Source organism: Eschrichtius robustus, chromosome 4 (genome assembly GCF_028021215.1).
Source record: "Eschrichtius robustus isolate mEscRob2 chromosome 4, mEscRob2.pri, whole genome shotgun sequence".
Taxonomy (NCBI): domain Eukaryota; kingdom Metazoa; phylum Chordata; class Mammalia; order Artiodactyla; family Eschrichtiidae; genus Eschrichtius; species Eschrichtius robustus.
In genome coordinates this window covers 118,579,846-118,600,973 of record NC_090827.1, presented here as the reverse complement: position 1 = coordinate 118,600,973, position 21,128 = coordinate 118,579,846, and the positions used below count along the sequence as shown (strand labels likewise).

The 21,128-nt window shown below is 39.3% G+C and overlaps 1 protein-coding gene across 1 annotated transcript in view; it reads right to left on the bottom strand.

The window, feature by feature from the left end:
* Positions 1-20,646, bottom strand: part of ARHGEF38 (Rho guanine nucleotide exchange factor 38) — a 152,985-nt gene extending 132,339 nt beyond the window's left edge. The window contains exon 1 of the mRNA XM_068542303.1: positions 20,451-20,646. Within this exon, the coding sequence (XP_068398404.1) occupies positions 20,451-20,646 (196 nt within the window). The remainder of the gene's footprint in view (positions 1-20,450) is intronic.
* Between the last annotated feature and the right edge of the window lie 482 nt (positions 20,647-21,128).

Sequence of the window (21,128 nt, the reverse complement as noted above, 5' to 3'; positions counted from 1 at the left end):
TATACAGCAGGTCCTTGTTGGTTATCTATTTTAAGTATAGTAGTGTGGATAAGTCGATCCCAAACTCCCAATTTATTCCCCCCCCCCCCATCACCTTTCCCCTTTGGTAACCGTAAGTTTGTTCTCTAAGTCTGTGAGTCTATTTCTGTTTTGTAAATAAGTTCTTTTGTATCACTTTTTTATATTCCACATATAAGTGTATCATATGATATTTATCTTTCTCTGTCTGACTTACTTCACTTATTATAATATAATAATCTCTAGGTCCATCCACCTTGTTGCAAATGGCATTATTTCATTCTTTTTATGTCTGAGTAATATTCCATTATATATGTATGTACCACATCTTCTTTATCCATTCATCTGTCAACGGACATTTAGGTTGCTTCCATGTGTTGGCTATTGTAACTAGTGCTGCTATGAACATAGGGGTGCCTGTATCTTTTCAAACTAGAGTTTTGTCCAGATATATGCTCAGGAGTGGGATTGTTGGATCATATGGTAGCTATATATTTAGTTTTTTTTAAGGAACCTCCATACTGTTCTCCATAGTGGCTGTATCAATTTACATTCCCACCAGGAGTGCAAGAGGGTTCTCTTTTCTCCACACCCTCTCCAGCATTTATTGTTTGTAGACTTTTTGATTATGGCCATTCTGGCTGGTGTGAGGTGATACCTCATTGTAGTTTTGATTTGCATTTCTCTAATAATTAGTGATTTTGAACATCTTTTCAAGTGCTTTTTAGCTGTCTGTCTTCTTAGGAGAAATGTCTATATAGATCTTTTGCCCTTTTTTGATTGGGTTGTTTGGTTTTTTTGCTATTGAGACGCATGAGCTGTTTGTATATTTTGGAGATTAATCCCTTGTCAGTTGCTGCATTTGCAAATGTTTTCTCCCATTCTGAGGGTTGTCTTTTCATTTTGTTTATGATTTCCTTTGCTGTGCAAAAGCTTTTCAGTTTCATTAGGACCCATTTGTTTATTTTTGTTTTTATTTTCATTACTCTAGGAGGTGGGTCCAAAAAGATCTTCCTGCAATTATGTCAAGGAGTGTTCTGCCTATGCTTTCCTCTAAGAGTTTTATAGTATCCTGTCTTACATTTAGGTCTTTAATTCATTTTGAGTTTATTTTTGTGTATGGTGTTAGGGAGTGTTATAATTTCATTCTTTTACATGTAGCTGTCCAGATTTCCCAGCACCACTTACTGAAGAGACTGTCTTTTGTCCACTGTATGGTCTTGCCTCCTTTGTCATAGATTAATTGACCATGGGTGCATGGGTTTATTTCTGGGCTTTCTATCCTGTTCCATTGATCTATATTTCTGTTTTGTGCCAGGACCATAGTGTTTTGATGACTAGTAGCTTTGTAGAATAGTCTGAAGTCAGGGATCATGATTCCTCCAGCTCCATTTTTCTTTCTCAGGATTGCTTTTGCTATTCAGGGTCTTTTGTGTTTCCATACAAATTTTAAAATTTTTTGTTCTAGTTCTGTGAAAAATGCCATTGGTAATTTGATAGGGATTGCATTGAATCTGTAGATTGCCTTGGGTAGTGTAGTTATTTTGACAATACTGATTCTTCCAATCCAAGAACATGGTATATCTTTCCATCTGTTTGTGTCATCTTTGATTTCTTTTATCAGCATCTTATAGTTTTCGGAGTACAGGTCTTTTGCCTCCTTGGGTAGGTTTATTCCTAGGTATTTTATTCTTTTTAATGAGATGGGAAATGGGATTGTTTCCTTAATTTCACTTTCAGATTTTTCATCATTAGTGTATAGGAATGCAAGAGATTTCTGTGTATTAATTTTGTAACCTGCAACTTTACCGAATTCACTGATGAGCTCTAGTAGCTTTCTGGTAGCATCTTCAGGATTCTCTATGTATAGTATCATGTCATCTGCAAACAGTGACAGTTTAACTTCTTCTTTTACAATTTGTATTCCTTTCATTTCTTTTTCTTCTCTGATTGCCGTGGCTAGGACTCCCAAAACTATGTTGAATAATAGTGGTGAGAGTGGGCATCCTTGTCTTGTTTCTGATCTTAGAGGAAGTGCTTTCAGCTTTTCACCATTGAGAATGATGTTAGCTGTGGGTTTGTCATATATGGCCTTTATTATGTTGAAGTAGGTTTCCTTTATGCCCACTTTCTCAAGAGTTTTTGTCATAAATTGGTGTTGAATTTTGTCAAAAGCTTTTTCTGCATCTATTGAGATGATCATACGGTTTTTATTCTTCAATTTGTTAATGTGGTGTATCACACTGATTGATTTGCATATATTGAAAAATCCTTGCACTCTGGGATAAATCCCACTTGGTCATGGTCTGTGATCCTTTCAGTGTGTTGTTGAATTCAGTTTGCTAGTATTTTGCTGAGGATTTTTGTGTCTATGTTCATCAGTGATATTGGCCTGTAATTTTCTTTTTTTGTGGTATCTTTGTCTAGTTTTGGTATCAGGGTGATGGTGGCCTCATAGAATGAGTTTGGGGGTATTACTTCCTCTGCAATTTTTTGGAATAGTTTCAGAGGATAGGTGTCAACTTGCCTCTAAATGTTTGATAGAATTCGCCTGTGAAGCCATCTGGTCCTGGACTTCTGTTTGTTGGGAGTTTTTTGATCACAGTCTCAATTTCAGTACTTGTGATAGGTCTGTTCATATTTTCTATTTCTTCCTGGTTCAGGCTGGGAGATTGTACCTTTCTAAGAATTTGTCCATTTCTTCCAGGTTGTCCTTTTTATTGGCATAAGAGTCACTTGTAGTAGTCTCTTATGATCCTTTGTATTTCTGTGGTGTCAGTTGTAACTTATCCTTTTTCATTTCTAATTTTATTGATTTGAGTCCTCTCCCTTTTTTCTTGATGAGGCTTGCTAAAGGTTTATCCATTTTGTTTATCTTTTCAAAGAACCAGCTTTTAGTTTCATTGATCTTTTCTATTGTTTCCATCATTTCTTTTTCATTTATTTCTGCTCTGATCTTTATGATTTCTTTCCTTCTACTAACTTTGGGTTTTGCTTGTTCTTCTTTCTCTGGTTGCTTTAGGGATAAAGTTAGGTTGTTTATTTGAGATTTTTCTTGTTTCCTGAGGTAAGATTGTATTGCTATAAACTTCCCTCTTAGAACTGCTTTTGCTATGGCCCATAGGTTTTGGTTTGTCGTGTTTTCATTTTCATTTGTCTCTAGGTATTTATTTTTATTTCCTCTTTGATTTTTTCAGTGATCCATTGGTTGTTTAGTAACATATTATTTAGCCTCCACATATTTGTGTTTTTTTACAGGTTTTTTTCTTGTAGCTGATTTCTAATCTCATAGCGTTGTGGTAAGAAAAGTTGCTTGATGTGATTTCAGTTTTCTTAAATTTATCAAGGGTTGCTTTATAAACCAACGTGTGATCCATCCTGGAGAATGTTCTGTGTGCACATAAGAAGAATATGTATTCTGCTGCTTTTGGATGGAATGCTCTATAAATATCAATAAGACTATTTGGTCTAATGTGTAATTTCAGGCCTGTGTTTCCTTATTCATCTTCTGTCTGGATCAGCTGTCCATTGATGTAAGTGGGGTGTTAAAGTCCCTCACTATTATAGTGTTACTGTTGATTTCTCCTTTTATGGCTGTTAGCATTGCCTTATATATTGAGGTGCTCCTATGTTAGGTGCATATATATTTACAATTGTTACATCTTCTTCTTGGGTTGATTCCCTTGATCATTATGTAGTGTCCTTCTTTGTCTCTTGTAATAGTCCTTATTTTAAAGTCTATTTTGTCTGATATGAGTATTGCTACTCCAGCTTTCTTTTGATTTCCATTGCATGGAATACTTTTTCCATCCCCTCACTTTCAGTCTCTATTTGTCCCTAGATCTGAAGTGGGTCTCTTGTCGACAGCATATATACAGATCTTGCTTTTGTATCCATTCAGCCAGTCTTTGCCTTGGTTGGAGCATTTAATCCTTTTACGTTTAAGGTAATTATCAATATGCATGTTCTTATTGCCATTTTGCTAATTGTTTTGGATTTGGTTTTGTAGGTCTTTTTTTCTTCCCGTCCTCTTTTGTTCTCTTCTCTTGTGATTTGATGACTATTTTTAGTGTTGTGTTTGGATTGTTTTTCTTTTTTGTGTGTGTATCTATTGTAAATTTTGGTTTGTGGTTACCACGAGGTTTTGATATAGCAGTCTATATTTATATACAAGATTGTTTTAATTTGCTGGTCTCTTAATTTCAAATGCATTTCCAATATCCTGCATTTGTACTCTCCTCTTCTCACAATTGCTGGTTTTGATGTCATAGTTGTGTGTGGATGATTTCCTGCCTTTACTGTATGATTGCCTTTACTGGTGAGCTTTCCCATTTGTAATTTTTTTGCTTCTAGTTGTGGCCATTTCTTTTCCATCTAGAGAAATTCCTTTAGCATTTGGTATAAAGCTGGTTTGGTGCTGCTGAATTCTCTTAGCCTTTGCTTGTGTGTAAAGTTTTGATTTCTCTGTTGAATCTGAATGAGAGCCTTGCTGGTAGAGTATTCTTGGTTGTAGGTTATTCCCTTTCATCACTTGAAATATATCATGCCACTCCCTTCTGGCCTGAAGAGTTTCTGCTGAAAAATCAGCTGATAACCTTATGGGGATTCCCTTGTATGTTAGTTGTTGCTTTTCCTTTGCTGCTTTTAATGTTTTCTCTTTGTCTTTAATTTTTGCCAGTTTGATTAACATGTGTCTTGGTATATTCCTTCTTGGGTTTATCCTATATGGGACTCTCTGTGCTTCCTAGACTTGAGTGAGTGTTTCCTTTCCCATGTTAGGGAAGTTTCTGGCTATTATCTCTTCAAATATTTTCTCAGGCCCTCTCCCTCTCTCTTCTCCTTCTTGGACCCCTATAATGTGAATGTTGGTGTGTTTAATGTTGTCCCAGAGGTCTCAGACTGTCCTCATCTCTTTTCATTCTTTTTTCAATATTCTGTTCCATAGTAGTGATTTCCACCAATCTGTCTTCCAGCTCACTTATTCGTTCTTCTGCCTCATTTATTCTGCTATTGATTCTTTCTAGTGCATTTTTCATTTCAGGTATTGTGTTTTTCATCTCTGTTTGTTTGTTCTTTAAATCTTCTAGCTCTTTATAAAACATTTCTTATATCCTCTTGGTCTGTGCTTCCATTCTTTTTCCAAGATTTTGGATCATCATTACTATCATTACTCTGAATTCTTTTTCAGGCAGATTGCCTGTCTCTACTTCATTTAGTTGTTCCTCTGGGATTTTATCTTGTTCCTTCATCTGGAGCATATTTCTCTGCTGTCTCACTTTGTCTACCTTTCTGTGTTTGTGGTCTCCATTCTTCAGGCTGCAGGATTGTAATTCTTCTTGGTTCTGGTGTCTGCCCCCTGGTGGGTGAGGTTGGTCTGGGGATTTGTGCAGGCTCCTGGTGGGAGGGACTGGTACCTGCTCACTGGTGGGTGGAGCTGTATCAAGGAGTGTGTTTATTGGCAGCTGTTAATTCAGGAAGACTTTAGGCAACCTGTCTGCTGATGCGTGGGGCTGTGTTCCCACCTTGTTGGTTGTTTGGCCTGAAGCCTCCCAGCACTGGAGCCTGCAGGCTGTTGGGTGGGGCCAGGTCTTGGTGCCAAAATGGCAACCTCCAAGAGAGCTCATGTCAATGAGTATTCCCTGGGGTATCTGCCACCAGTCCTTGCCCTCACAGTGAGCCACAGTTGACCCCTGTCTCCCCAGGAGACCCTCCAAGACCCACAGGTGGGTCTGGCCCAGGATTCTATGGAGTCACTGCTTTGCCCTTGGTCCCAGCGCATGTGAAAGCTTGTGTGCGCCCTCCAAGGGTGGAGTCTCTGCTTCCCCCAGTTCTGTGGAACTCCTACACTTAAGCCCTGTTGGCCTTCAAAGCCAAATGTTCTGGGGGCTCCTCCTCCCAATGCCAGACCCCCAGGCTGGGGAGACTGACGTGGTGCTCAGAACTCTCACTCCTGTGGGGGAATCTCTGTGTATTTTCCAGTTTGTGGGTCACCCACTCAGCAGATATGGGATTTGAATAAATTGCGAAAGTGCCCCTGCTACCATCTCATTGTGGCTTCTTCTTTGTCTCTGTGTGTAGAATATCTTTTTGGTAGGTTCAAGTCTTTTTTGTTGATGGTTGTTCAGCAGTTAGTTATAATTCTGCTGTTTTCATGAGAGGAGGTGAGCTCAAATCCTTCTACTCTGCCAACTTACTGCTCCAGAAGCCTGAGGGTCAGTGTGATATAATGGCAAGCATACTCTATTTGAAGACTTGGGGCCAGGTCTAGGCTTCCTTTTTACTTTCCCTCTGGCCCCAGGTAAGTCATTTAATTTCTCTGGGTCTTCCTCCAGTCTTAAAATATCACTGACTCTAAACAGAGAACTTTGGGTTGTGCATGCCCAAGCATGGCCACACAGCCTGGGCCTCCTCTTTGCTTCCCAAGGAGCAGTCACTACCTGCTCTGAAGGAAACTGCTACCAGGCCTGGCAATTTCTTAAAATAAGACAATGATGAAGGTTGCCACATTGTTTGACACTTCCTTTCACGAAAGATTTCTCTTTAGCATGCAAGGCTGTTTGATAGCATTTTACCCACTGTAGAATTTCTTTCAAAATTGGAGTTAATCTCTGCAACCCTGCCGCTGCTTTATCAACTAAGCATTTGTAATGTTCTAAATCCTTTATGCTAATTTCAACAATCTTCACAGCATCTTCACCAAGAGTAGTTTCTATCTCAAGAAACCACTCTCTTTGCTCATCCATAAGAAGCATCTCCTCATCCGTTGAAGTTTTATCATGAGATTGAAGCGATTTGGTCGCATCTTCAACCTCAACTTCTAATTCTAGTTGTCTTGCTATTTCTACCACCTCTGCAGTTCCTTCCTCTGCTAAAGTCTTAAACCCCTCAAAGTCATCCATGAGGGCTGGAATTAACTCCTTCCAAAATCCTGTTAGTGTTGATATTTTGACTTCTTCCCATGAATCACAAATGTTCTTACTGGCATCTATAATGGTGAATCCTTTCCAGAAGGTTTTCCATTTACTTTGCCCAAATCCATCAGAGGAATTGCTATTGATGGCAGCTATAGCCTTATGAAATGTATTTCTTAAATAATAAGACTTGAAAGTCAAAATTATACCTTGATCCATGTGCTGCAGAATGAAAGTTATGTTAGCAGGCATGAAAACAACATCAATCTCATTGTACACCTCCATCCGAGCTCTTGGGTGACCAGGTGCCCTGTCAATGTGCAGTCATATTTTGAAAGAAATGTTTTTTCTGAGCAATAGTTCTCAACAGTGGGCTTAAAATATTCAGTAAACCATGTTGTAAACAAATGTGCTGTCATCCAGGTTTTGCTGTTCCATTTATAGAACATAGGAAGAGTAAACTGAGCATCATTCTTAAAGACCCTGGGATTTTTGGAATGGTAAATGAGCACTGGTTTCAAGTTAAAGCTACCAGGTACATTAGCCCCTAACAAGAAAGTCAGCCTGTCCTTTGAAGCTTTGAAGCCAGGCACTGACTTCTCCTCTCTAGCTATGAAAGTCCTAGATGGCATCTTCTTCCAATAGAAGGCTGTTTCATCTGCATTGAAAATCTGTTGTTTAGTGTAGCCACCTTCATTAATTATCTTAGCTAGATCTTCTAGATAACTTGCTGCAGCTTCTACATCAGCACTTGCTGCTTCACCTTGCACTTTTCCTGAATCCTCATTAACCAAGCGCTGCTAGTTTCCAACTTTTCTTCTTCAGCTTCCTCACCTCTCTCAGCGTTCACAGAATTGAAGAGAGTTAGGGCCTTGCTCTTGATTAGGCTTTGGCTTAAGGGAATGTTGTGGCTGTTTTGATCTTCTATCCAAACCACTACAACTTTCTCCATCTCAGCATTAAGGCTGTTTCACTTGCTTGTCATTCATGTGTTTACTGGAGTAGCACTTTTAATTTCCTTCAAAAACTTTTCCTTTGCATTCAAAACTTGGCTTACTGCTTGGTGTAAGAAGCCTAGTTTGTTTTGACATGCCTTCTTCACTAAGTGTAATCATTTCTAGCTTTTGATTTAACGTGAGAGATGTGTGACTCTTCCCTTCACTTGAACATTTAGAGGCCATTGTAAGGTTATTAACTGGCCTAAATTCAACATCCTTGTGTCTCAGGGATTAGGGAAGCCTGAGGAGAGGGAAAGAGACAGGGGAACAGGCTGTCGATGGAGCAATGAGAAAATACACAACATTTATAGATTGTTTGCCACCTAATATAGGTGCAGTTCCTGGCACTCTAAACAATTACAATAGTAACATCACAGCTCACCATAATAAATGAATAATGAAAAAGTATTATAATTTACTTTGTGAGAATTGCCAAAATGTGATACAGAGACACGAAGTGAGCAAATGCTATTGGAAAAAACGGCGCCAATAGACTAGCTTGACACAAGGTTGCCCCAAAACTTCAATTTGTAAAAAATGGAATATCTGCAAAGAACAGTAAAGTGAAGCACAAGAAAATGTAGTATTCCTGTATAGTTAGTACATGTAATTGTGTAGTATATATACATATAGTACATCAAGTGAGTATATGAAAATGCTCTTCCTACACGATATAATCTGAGAGTAGGAAAAGTTATCAGGGTTTGAACACAGACATAAATATAGAGAAGAATATTTTGAAAATAAGATCAAATTGTGGTTTGAGTGTTTTGTTTGGTATGATTTTTTTGTTGTTGATGTTAATTTGTACATACATATAAGAATGTATAGAAGAAAAGATACAGGACCTTAGCTTCTCTGGTAGGTTTATTCCAATCCAAAATCTGATTTGATTTATAATCCATTGAAAGAAAATTTTAACTATAATTATATGTTGATTAAACTCTCTGTGTGAAATGTCAAATACATAAAAATATTTCATTTGCAACTGCAATATACTGAAGCTTCAATTTTGTCAGAGAAGTATTGGCTTTGTTTTCCAAGAATTTATTGATTAAAAGCAATCTAATTTCACATTTTAATTTAATATTTCACTTTTACACAGAAGTGCTCAGAATAAAGAAGCAAACAGTCTATGAGATTATAATTGCATTATTTAAAAAAATGTTTCATTGTTTTGAATATTTTAAAAACAGTAGCACTGTTGTAACAGAATGTCCATTCTAAATGTCTGACTGGTGTGACATTAACAAACAAGTCAAACTCTAGAAGAGTATTTATTTTCAAGCACACTATTTCTATTTTTTGATGTATAGATTTTGCTAATAAAAAAAAGGAGGAAATAACTCAGAATCTTCACTTAGCCCAGAATGAAAATAATTTAATTTCTTTATCTAACTCTGGTTATAAAAATGTAAGATTACATTTCAAGAGATAACATATACATTCTCCAGGATGAGGTAAGTCTGATTTTTGTATGCCCTTGCTAATGAGAACAGAATTGTAAAGGGTGACCAAGAAAACACAATATGAAGAAGATAAATATGCAGTATGACAAAAATTAATAAATAATTCCCTTGTCTGAGTTAGATCCATAACCAGGAGCTGTGGCCCTGAAGTCAGTGATTTGATTTGGACCTGGCTTCGAGGGAGCCCACCATGGGGAAGGGTCTCCTGTATCCATTCTGGATGTTCACTGCACAACTGCCACACCATCCATTTATTGTTCATGAATTCATTCATTTACCCACTCATTTACATAACAAACAGGATCATTGAGTACAGGCCATCCTTTCCCTAGCTGCTGACGATACCAATGCTCCTGTCCTCGAGAAGTTCAACCAAATGTAAGAGACATTGGCATGTGAATAACGAATATGAGAAGTGTATACAGGATGGGACACTCAAATATATTTTGGGTGTAACAACAGAAAGATAGAATTGAAAAGGTAAATAGGCGGTTATAAAACAACCAAGATGAGGGAGAACACTCCAGGCTGAGGGAACAGCAGGTGTCAAGGCAAGACAATCCGAAGTAAAACTGTCCCTCAGGCCAGAGATGGAAAGATAGAGTCATGGTGTGAGAGGCCTTATACCCATTTTAATGTTATAACATGGGGTCTCCAACTTAATTAATTTTTTTATCATGGTAAGATATACAGAACATAAAATTTACCATGTTAACTATCTTTAAGTGCACAATTCAGCTTTAAGTACATTCACATTGTTGTGCACCCATCACCACCATCCATCTCCAGAACTTTTACATCTTCCCAAACTGAAACTCTGGACCCATTAAACACTAACTCCCTACTCTCCTTTCCCCCCAGCCTCTGGCAACCACCATTCTACTTTTTGTCTCTATGTATTTGACTATTCCAGGTACCTCTTTTAAGTGGAATCATATAATACTTGTACTTTTGTGTCTGGCTTATTTCCCTTAGCATCATGTCTTCAAGATTCATCCCTGTTGTAGCATGTGTCAAAATTTCATCCCAGACTGTTTTGTTCATGGGTCAGTTAAACTGTTTTGTGGAAGTACCTCCAATGCATGGGTAGTATTAATGTATCACATACATGATAAATAATACACAAAATAGATATTTTCAAAGGATAAGACTAAAAGATTAACTTATTATTTTGTTTCATAATGAATTTTCTTGAAACCCCACTCTGGGCTGCCTGTACCTCTGTTTGGACACTACTGCTAGAGAACATGGAAAAGCATTGTGGAATATTAAGCAGAGGAGCAATATAGTTTGACACTATGACCCAGTTTTCCATCAGACATTCTCCTCCTGCTGTGTGCTCTATACTTAGTGAGGAGGGGCAGGTTTCAAAGACTAGACAATTCAAATCACTAGGTTTGTAGTTTTAGAGTGGAATGTTCTAGTGAATCTAAGTGTACCCCTCATTCATTGCCATTGCATATCATTCTAACTTCATTCCACATAAAACATTTTGTTGAAAAGCATAAAATAACACAGCTACTGGAAAGCACTTGCTGGTCACTGTTGATTTTAAGATTGCAGGTGAATGTGCTGGTAGAATTTAAGGGTATCTTGATGTTTTGGAGTATTGTTCAAAATTGTATCAAAGTCAGCCTATTCCTTAAAAACAAACCACAAAAGAGGTACTACTAAAATCTGGGGTTAGAACAACAGACACTGCATAGTGGTTGAAAAAGCATGGACCTTGGAGTCAAGTAGACCTCAGTATAACTCTGACGTTACTGCTTACTAGTTGTGTAATACTGGGCAAGTGTCTACACCTCTTGTAACCTTAATTTTATTATCTATAAATATTTGACAATAACTTCTTAGCAAAGTTGTTAAGAGCATGAAATGATGTAATGTACCCACATGCCTAGTACAGATGCTAGTTGGTGTTAGTGTCATCTTTTTCAGCTGTGAACCCCAGACAGGAAAACCAATTTTATTACCTTGTTCCATGCACTAGGACATGTTTAATCCCTCTTTCTGGAATGCCCTCTTCCCCCCAGAAAAAACCCAAACTGGATTTCAAGATTCAGATTTCAGTGTCTCTTATTTTGACATTTTAGAGGTCCAATTTAGCTCTTTCTCATCACAATTCCTATATGATTTACTTGCGTCTCTAATATATTAATAACCACTAATTTCGGGTCAGTGCTGTGATGAGCTGACCAGTTTCCCTTCAGGAAAAAAAGGACTTATTGCCCTACTGCTGGGAGTGTCACCAGCAGACAGCTCCTTTTCAGGAATTATCTCAGATGAGAGCACCTCTCAGGTCATGCTCCCTTTCCAAGGTGGCCCCATCCAGTACCTGAAGGGTGAGGATATAAGGGCCCAGGTTCTTCACAGCACTGTGACAAGTCCAAAGGATCATCTCATCTTCAGAACTTGCCTTAGAGTTGGCTAAGCCTTTCACTGAGACCAGATCACTGCTCAACCTCTCTCTCTTTCTCCTGATCTTCTGCCTATCCCTTCTCTTCCCCAGGTGGTGATCATAAGAACATTCCCTAATAAACACCCTGCACCCAAATTTCCAGCTCAGAATCTGCAACCCAGGAACCCAAACTGCAGCCTTACCTCAGGCACTTATTGCTACAATTATTGGTTCACTGCCTGTCTCACTCCATAGGCTGGGTTCACTTCTGGTTACTTTAATATTCTCAGGATCCAGTTAATACCTGGTTGGTATTAACCAGGTATTAACTTGTTGGATAAATGCTTCTTGGATAAATTCATTAAAACTGAGATTTCATTTTCTTTGGCCAAGAAATTCTATTTTCTTGTTTAATTAAGTTTATTTATTTATATTCTCTATGTTTACAGAAAAAGAAGTTAGAGGAGTTAACTCAAAAATTGACCCCAATTAGATAGTGGGGAAATGGGAATGACAGAATTGTAAAAGCCAATATACCAATGATACAGATCAGTATAGTTATAATGAGTCATTGAATAGTTTTAAATCATTGAGTAAGTAGTCTTTGAGCTGAGTATCTACCATATACCAGGCACTGCTTAAGTGTTAAAATAAGACTAACTCTCTACTCCCAAGGAAAATTATGTTCAAGTGGAAGAGAGGGGCAAAATAGAATAGAACAGCATAATTCCAGAGAGCAACAGGTAGCATGAAGGTCACTGAAAGGGATTAGAAAATACCATCCCAAAATGTACCTCTCTGGCATGTTGATTACTTTGAACTGAAGGCAATTGAGAAGCAGCAGATTCAGGAAGGGCTCTCTGCCCTCCCTGTATCAGGAAGAGGAGGGAATTCTTATCACCAGAGATGGGGAGTTGACATCAAGATGAGTCTGTACAAACAAATCTTACGGAAATAACCCTTATATTCCATTAGTTTCCCCCACATGTTTCCTGTTCACTTCCCCACAGTTTAATACCCTTAGCTCAAACCCCCTTTTCCTTTGTCTTGCCACATTTCCACAAGTTATCACTCTTTGTTAAAATGATATATAAGCCCCTGGGTCTAACTGCTTTGGGATTCTTGCTTCTTTCTGTGAAACCCTCTGTGCCATGTACAAATATTAACATCAAATAACATGTGCATGCTTTTCCTCCTGGTTTCCTGTCTTTTGTGAGTTCTACTCACATGTCCCAGCCACAGAACCTAAGAGGAGAAAGGAAAAGTCTTTCCTCCCCTCCATCGCTGTAGGTAGAATGGTCAGGAAGGACTCTCCCAGAAGGTGAGCAGAGATCTCAGTGATGAAAATCCATACGTGCAGATATTTGGAAAAAATTTGGGGGTTGGGGGCAGGTAGGTAATAAAAGGCCAGGCATTAGGTACAAAACTGACTCTAAGTTACAGGCAGCTAAATATATGCGCTAAATTGCTTGTTTTTATCTGGAAAGGTGACATATTCTAATTCTTAAGAAGAGCCAAAGTTTTTCCTTGAATAAAACTGGATGGCACTGAGAGAAGTAAACAATGTCTTCATCAACTATTTCACAACAAAGACAGAAGCAGAAATCTGTGCCAACTTTTATAGTGACACTGGAGACCTAACATTAAAAAGCATTCAGGAAAGACAATTTCTGTGAGGGGTACAATGGCTCAGCGTGCTTAGAGCAGCAGCTAGATGACGTGACCTTTAGGTTTTCTTCTTTACGGAAGAGCTGGATGTCAGACAGTCAAGATTATATTTGCTCTCAAGGGCCTCAGTCCAGGTATCACAGAGTATTCATTTCTTCTCTGACTCATTAATCAAGAAAAGAATTGTTCAGAACAACCTGGGACAAAGGCTTTAATCATAACACTCTATTTTCCTGCTGCATTTAAGACTCACAATTTAGGCTGACTTCATAGAATTCTATTGAAATATCACCTACTTACGTAAAGAACTACTTGTTTCCAGTATATAATTCCATTCTTTTCATTTGCAAATGTATATACCACCATCACCACCACCCATTGCTATAAAATAGGGTTTTCAGTTTTGTGGATGCATGTTAAGTTTTATTGAGATACCAGTAAATGACAACAGGCATAAAATTAAGGAAATAGTGTCAAGATATCCAAGGAAGTGGGAAATGGAGATGATTAAGCTATTACAATAGGGCAGGTTTGCTTAACCTAACTTTGTAATTTTGTTTCCTGACAATTAAACCAAAAGATAGCATTTATTAAACAGCAACAACACACCAGCAGAGGCATGTCACAATAATGTCACAGAAAGAACGTGAATTACAAAGTAAAAAATTTAGCAGGTCGAGTTTCATCATAGTAGCAGAGGAATGTCATCACATCACAAAACATGCATTGCAACCCTCAAAGTGCTTTGACTTCTCATTACTAATATACCCTACAGATAAAATAACTACTAAGTCAATGAATGAGATGCATTTAATTTTGCAAATATTTAAAACACCTATGAGCAAATCCGAGCTCTACCATCTGAAGGAGTTTAGGACATGGCACCCCCAAATTTGTTACTTTGGTACATTGATAATTTTGAGCTGAAAGCACTTGAAAAGCAGCAAATGCAGGGAGAGGCTTTCTCTGCACTCCCTTATCTGCCTAGAGACAGATCCTCCAAAAGGAGCTCAACTGTCAACCACGGGACGTTGAGTCCCCTCACAGGACAGGAGACTAGAAGTGACACCATAGCCAGGCAGACTTTGTCACCAACTCTTATGTATCCCTGCGATTCTTCTGAGGGCCCATTCAACTTTCCTAAAATTATTTACTCTCCCCTAAGTGGCCTACATTTCTCCTCTCCTTCCCCTATTAAGATAGTATATAAGCTCTCTAATCCTAACCTTTTTTGAGTTATTCACTTCTTTTTTCCTGTGATGCTCCCCGGCATGTAATATTCAAAATGAATACCCTTGTATACTTTTTCTCCTGTTAAGCTGCCTATTGTTTGTTTAGTTCATAGGCCCAGCTATTGAATGTAGGAGGGTAGAGGGAAAGTCATTTCTCCTTTATATACCTATTTGTTCAACTACATAACCCCAACTGAAAAGGTGTTGGGATCAAATAACAATGTGTGAAAGCCCTGGCTGACACGGCTTCTGGCGGATGACAGTCACGATGTCTTTCCTTCCCTCCACTTCCCTTCCTTTCCTCTTTCCACAACCTAGTATAAAAGGAAGGCTATATCCTGAACGTAGATAACAGTCATAAGTAGCCTCCTTTCTGGGCCTGGAGCAGGTGTATAAACGGAGGCTGCATACCTTATCTACATATTTAAAAGTTGTAAGTCAAGCTGGCAAGCTGTTAAATAAAATATGTTATATCCTTCCATCTTGTTAAATATACCTTCATAACAATCTGGAAGGCCAAGTTCAAGATTAGATCTCTCAGGTCCCTCAGAGTTTCATGCCAAAATTTAGCAGGAGGCCCTGGGCACAATCCCTCTCCCCAGTCATGAGGCCTGTATCCCTACCCTTCCCTCCACCAGCTCCTCCACCCACAAAGGGCCTGGTAGGCATGGTGTGAACACCCCAGCATGATCGAGCTCCAGACACACCTCCATAACCAACTGGCCCTGGAGCCAAAGGGTGTGCCCACCAGCAACCACAGTCTGTCCTAAGGAGAAAGGGATTGGGAAGAGGTCCCAACAGGCCTTGGTGGCAGTGATTAGGGCCTGTTGAACAGAAAATTCCATGGTCCCAGATGCCCTGAACTTAGTCTAGAAATGAGGTTAAGAATCCCAGGCAGCCAGGAACCTTGGCCCCAAGGACTCCTCACCTGCTTGGTGGAGAGGGGGCCACAGGGGGCGCTCTAAAGCTCCACCTGAAGCCAAGTCTTGCCTGGTGCTCAAGGTGATACTGCTGACAAGTTTAGCAATTCTTGCAATAATCCACCATCACCAGGAAATCAATACCCACAAAAATACTGAAGTTAATATGATTAGGGTATCAAGAAAAAGTAATTCTATAAAAAGACCGTTTTCCCTTTTCCTGCATCAACAGAAGCAAAGATGAATGTAGCTTGAGTGCTTTTCTCTCACTCATCTTTTTCCCAACTATATCACTATTTTAAGGTTCACTTCTATCTGTGCTTAGCACATCTGAATTTTCTCTCTCCCTCTTCCTCTCCTTCCTTTCTTCCATTTGCTCATCCCTCCCTCTTGATTTCTCATTTTGTGTTTTGATAAACCCATCATTTTTATGGACAAAAAATAGAATTAGAAGCTGTGTTTGCTACCTTTAAAAAAGTTATATCTAGAGGTACATCAGTTAAATATGGAAGGAATAAATTTTCCCATCACAATGTGGTAGTAGTGGAATAGCTCAAACTTTCTTGATTTCTGGGACTCACCTTATTTGATCCAATGTGTCCTCTAAAAACTGCAAAATACCTTTACTGGAAAAGAAAGAAAGTAAAATATCATGCTTCTTTTGGGTGTCTATGAATGCAATGAGAGAGGAGTTACTTAGCTTTAACATGGCCTTTACACTGTTAACAGTCACATTACTGATCCAAGTACTTCCCGTTTCACTAAAGGCAGGTAAAGGGGAAGGAGTTACTTTCTACAGTACTCAAAGAACAGGCAGGAACAAAAAGGACTCATAGCACCAGGGGAGAACCGTGCACGAACAGCTGGACAATTCCTTTTATTCCACCCTTCATTACCCCTTGAACAAAACTCACCAAATCTTCCAGTGTTAGCAGCTCATACTGCCCACTTACAGATTAGTTTGTATTCTTAAAAATCATTACAAATTAACTGTTCCCATAATCTGACCAAGTCTAACTTAGTCTTTGAGCCATTTGTCCTCATACTGCAAAATATCTTATTCAGTATAAAGCCCATGCAGGAGAGTGGTTCGTTTATTGTCACCATAGTGAGAACATTTCAGGATTTCATAAAAACAACCAATCAATCCTTTCATAATGAAAATGATATGATAGCCTTTGCAAAAAAGAAAACATCGCAGACCTAACATGAATTGGAGATGTGATTTTTTTGTTGTTGTGTTATCTGCAGCTGTGAGGACATTTAACCCACCCACTCTCACTCTTTCACCTGATACTAGCAAAAATATGCATTGGCCAAAAAATTAACCAGAAGCTTAGCGTGGCCATAGAGGATAAAAGTAACTGACCAACTATCTTAGTCGGTTTGGGCCGCTGTTACAAAAATACCATACACTGGGTGGCTTAAACAACAAACATTTGTTTTTCACAGTTTTTGCAGTTGAGAAGTCCAAGATCAAAGTTCAGGGTGCTGGTAAGGACCCCCTTCCTGGTGGACAGATGTCGGACTTTTTAAATCCTCACATGGCACGGAGCAGAGAGAGGAAGCAAGATCCCTCGTGTCTCATTAGGGCACTAATCCTAGTCATGTGTGCTGGGCACGATTCCAAGCGCAAAGATGGAACAGTTAACGAGAATGAAAGGGTGCCTTTCATGGGCTGGCGAGGGTGGGTGTGAGAGATGGGAGGGGAAATGGGTCGATAATAGACAATAAATAAGGAAACAACATAATTTCAGACAGAGATAAGCCCAGTGAAGACGTTAAAATACCCTTCTCTCCCCATTCTGCACCTCCACCCCATCCCCACTTATCATCTCTGAACGACAATGTTTTCTGACAACCTCTCCGCCCAATCCTGAATAGACCATTTCCTCCTGTGGATGCCCTGATCCCATGTCTACCTCTAGCCTGCACCTTTATTGTATTTGTTTACCTGTCTTATCTTTCCCTACGAGACTTCAGGCCCCTTTGGAGTAAAGGTCAGACACTTTTTCTTAATGATTTTGTAGTTGTTATTCCTGGCACATATTCTGTATCTTGCTCACCATATAACATATTCAATAAACGCCAATTAACTGAATGAACCTGTTGAAGGAATAAGGATGCCACTAACTGTAGCTAGCATTGAACTATTATTGTGCAACTTGAGGCTTAGTAGGAATGACTACATTGATGTGATCACAATGTTTTACAAAGATTTTATGATAATCTCATTAGAATCATGTTCTATTGTTTAATTTAGTAGCTCTCACCCCCGTACCATTTAAAAAATATTACAGCTTAGGATTCACTCTACTAAAGCGACGTAGGTCAGAAATTGAATGAAACAGATAAACTGTGTAGTTAAGAGGTGAGCCCAGGGACACCGAAGAACGATGTAACATTTCCCAGAACCCTAGAGAACTTGCTTCCAGAGACAGAACAGTAAATTGTATTACTCAGATAGCAACACAGCACTGAAGGACAACCAACTAAATAATTTGAGGCTGCTTTCCAGTATTGGAAAGCACACTGTGACCTCACGATGGCTTTGCTTTGGGGCCATCTGTCTGAGGGCTGTAACCAGCTCAGGTCTTTATTCAGTGCCTCCCAGGGAACTGCCAGTTCCAAGGTAGGCAGAGGAAAACCTCTTGGCATTGCAAAAATAAAGAACCTCTTAAGGTGATTTAGGACTCATCTGCATGATAATGGGTAGAGTATAGATGAGAGAGTGCAAACCACAGAACTGATTGCTTCCAACATTAATGAGAAAATGCCTTCTATTGTTGCCAAACCAGTTACAGAAGAATCATACTAAAAGCTCTATTAGGCATTAGGTATCAGCCTTGGACTTTATTAAGAGTTACATCTTTAAAATGTTACTTATCAGGAGGCCAGCCTATCTTTACAGCTCTGATGTGCTCCTCTACGCTCCCTGATGATTTTTCTCCAGCACAGTCAGGTCTAGGACCATGGATTAACTCCTGCGTCTTTCCTTCCACCTTCAGAGACAGGATCCAACAGAGCACAGGAAAACCACAAATCCAGTAGAGTACATAAGAAGCCTGAAGTCTTCTGCAAAGTAACCAACAAATATCTACTGTATTCTGTGGCCACAGACATTTTTTTTAAAGCTATGTTTAGGAAGAGAACAGCAAAAAGTATTCCCCTTTTTATTTTACTAATGGAAAATCTGGATCAAAAAGATGCTGAATTAGTGAATCTCAGAAAGAAGAAACATGTTATTAGAGATAAAGCAGTAGGCTTTTCCTGAATTTCTTATTTGCGGTCTCTTCATCAAAAGACAGAAAAGAGTTGAAACAGATTAGTAGATTAGTAAATTTGGGCTAACACAAGGCAAGTCCTGTTCTAACATTATGGTACCCATCATTCCTAAATTTAAAAATAACTACTATTTATGGAGCACATGCCATGTGTCAGCCAATATTCTAGGTGTTTCATGTACTTACCTAATTTCATTCTCCCAATAACACTGTGTGGTAAGTATCATTATCCTATTTTCACAGATAGAGAAACTGAAGCTCAGAAATTTTAAGTGATTTGCTCAGTCTTATAGGTAGTAAATTGAAGAGCCAGGATTGGAAACCAAATATGCGTGACTTTAAAATTTGCATTTTTTCCAATTTATACATGGCCTTGAGAAAATTAATTTCAAAGCTCAAATAATACCCCTTCTCCATTAAAAAAAAAAAACAATCTTTAAGGACAACACTTGACTTTGCATTTTAATCCTGAGCTATCAGGATTTTTTAAAAGCATTAACTCATAGTAGGAATCTTTAAAGATTTAATTTAAATGTATTTAACTTACTTAATTTAATTAATTTGCATCACTAAGTCCAAGCACATTTTTTGAGGAAAGAGACCTTCTAAGTACAAGCTTGTCCCATTGGTCTCTCTAGCCTCATTGTAGTTTTTCAATCCGGAATGACAGCTCATGGTAGGATTATGAGAGCTTAAACACAGTGTGCCTCAAAGTGGGAGAGACAGGTTCTGGGGGATCACATAACAGGTGCTGCAGTGGCTACTTAAAACGTTGCACAGCATCCACGTCAAAATGATGTTTACTAGAACAAATGACCTTTGAGAGAAAGGGAGAAGTAAAAGAGAGGGTGTATGGGAAGGGATAGCAATTCAGGGCCTGAAACAGGACATGTTATAATAACTGTGCCAATTATCTTACGACCATCACAAAATAAACTGCAGTTATTTCCTCAACAGTCATTCAGTCCAAGCGTGCTAAACATCTCTTACCATATTTGCATGTTATTCGATTCACTCTAAAGGAATGAACACCTATGTGATTTTCAAGAAATCCTATTATACTATCCGATGACTATAACATTCCTTATTTTCCCAGACATGATTGTAGTTTCAGGCCCCTTTTTAAGATAACCACAATCGCAGTTCAGTACAATTACCTAGATAGATCTCCTGGTGTGACATCTCACACCTGTCTATTGAGATAAACTATCTTTTGTAGGTTTCTAAATCATTTGCTTTCTAGTGCTTCCCACGTCTTAAATTGGGTGCAGGAGGGAGAAGGAAAGAGGGATGTAGCAGGAAAAAAAAGACATGACAATATTAAGAATAATTCAGAATTGGCTCTTTAACTATGGAAGGACATAATAAATTTCTCCTACAATTTGTGAATTACATTTATTTTCATTTTTCTTATTTTCTTACTTTCCTCCTTATAGAGGAAGGTAATGTTTGATTTTCTCCTCTGCCTTAAGTGCTTCCTTTGCAAGTGGAAGAGTAAGAGGAAAAGAGCTGGGAGTGCAGGAACCGGGGCCATGGGTTTCTTGTAGGTTACCTTGTAATTTCTGGCTGTACTCGGTCCTGTGAGACTGGCTCCTCGTCAAGGTACCAGAGTGGTCCCCAGGGACACTGCTCTCAACCACAGTGTCAGTCTTCCTTCTCTCCAGCGTATAGAGCCTGGGCCTCGTGAAGGGCAGACTCTTTTTCCTGGTGCCCAGAGTTTCTTTCCCGGGGGCTCCTTTGGGCTCCATCGGAGGCAGAGACCAGCTCTAGGGGCCAGCGGGCAATGGCTGGCTGCTAAAGGGCCTCAGGGTAAAGGTTAAAGCCACCAGCCTGAGGAGCTTAACTGCCCCCTTCTAAACAACCGGCTTCACTCCAGTGTTACCTAGCTGTGACTGCCACCTCCACGGAGTCCCAGGGCTCCACCCCTATGAGGTCATTCTTTTTTATACCTAGAATCCAACAGGGGAAGCTGCCACCTGTTAACCTGAGAGACCTGCCGCACCGAGCTAGGCAAAGCAGCACTGCGCTGCAACACGCTGCTGAAGCAAACAAAAATCCCATTGTGTGGGCCGAGGGCTGGGAGTCAGGGGAAAGGAAAGTGAACAAGGTGAGGCGGGAGGAGGGGAAGCGCGCGTGTGTGTACCCTGCGGCTTATGGGTTTAGTGTGTGCTGCTGGGTGTGTACAGGTGCGCTGGGACACTGCGTTGCGGTTCTGCTGCCCCGAGCCAGA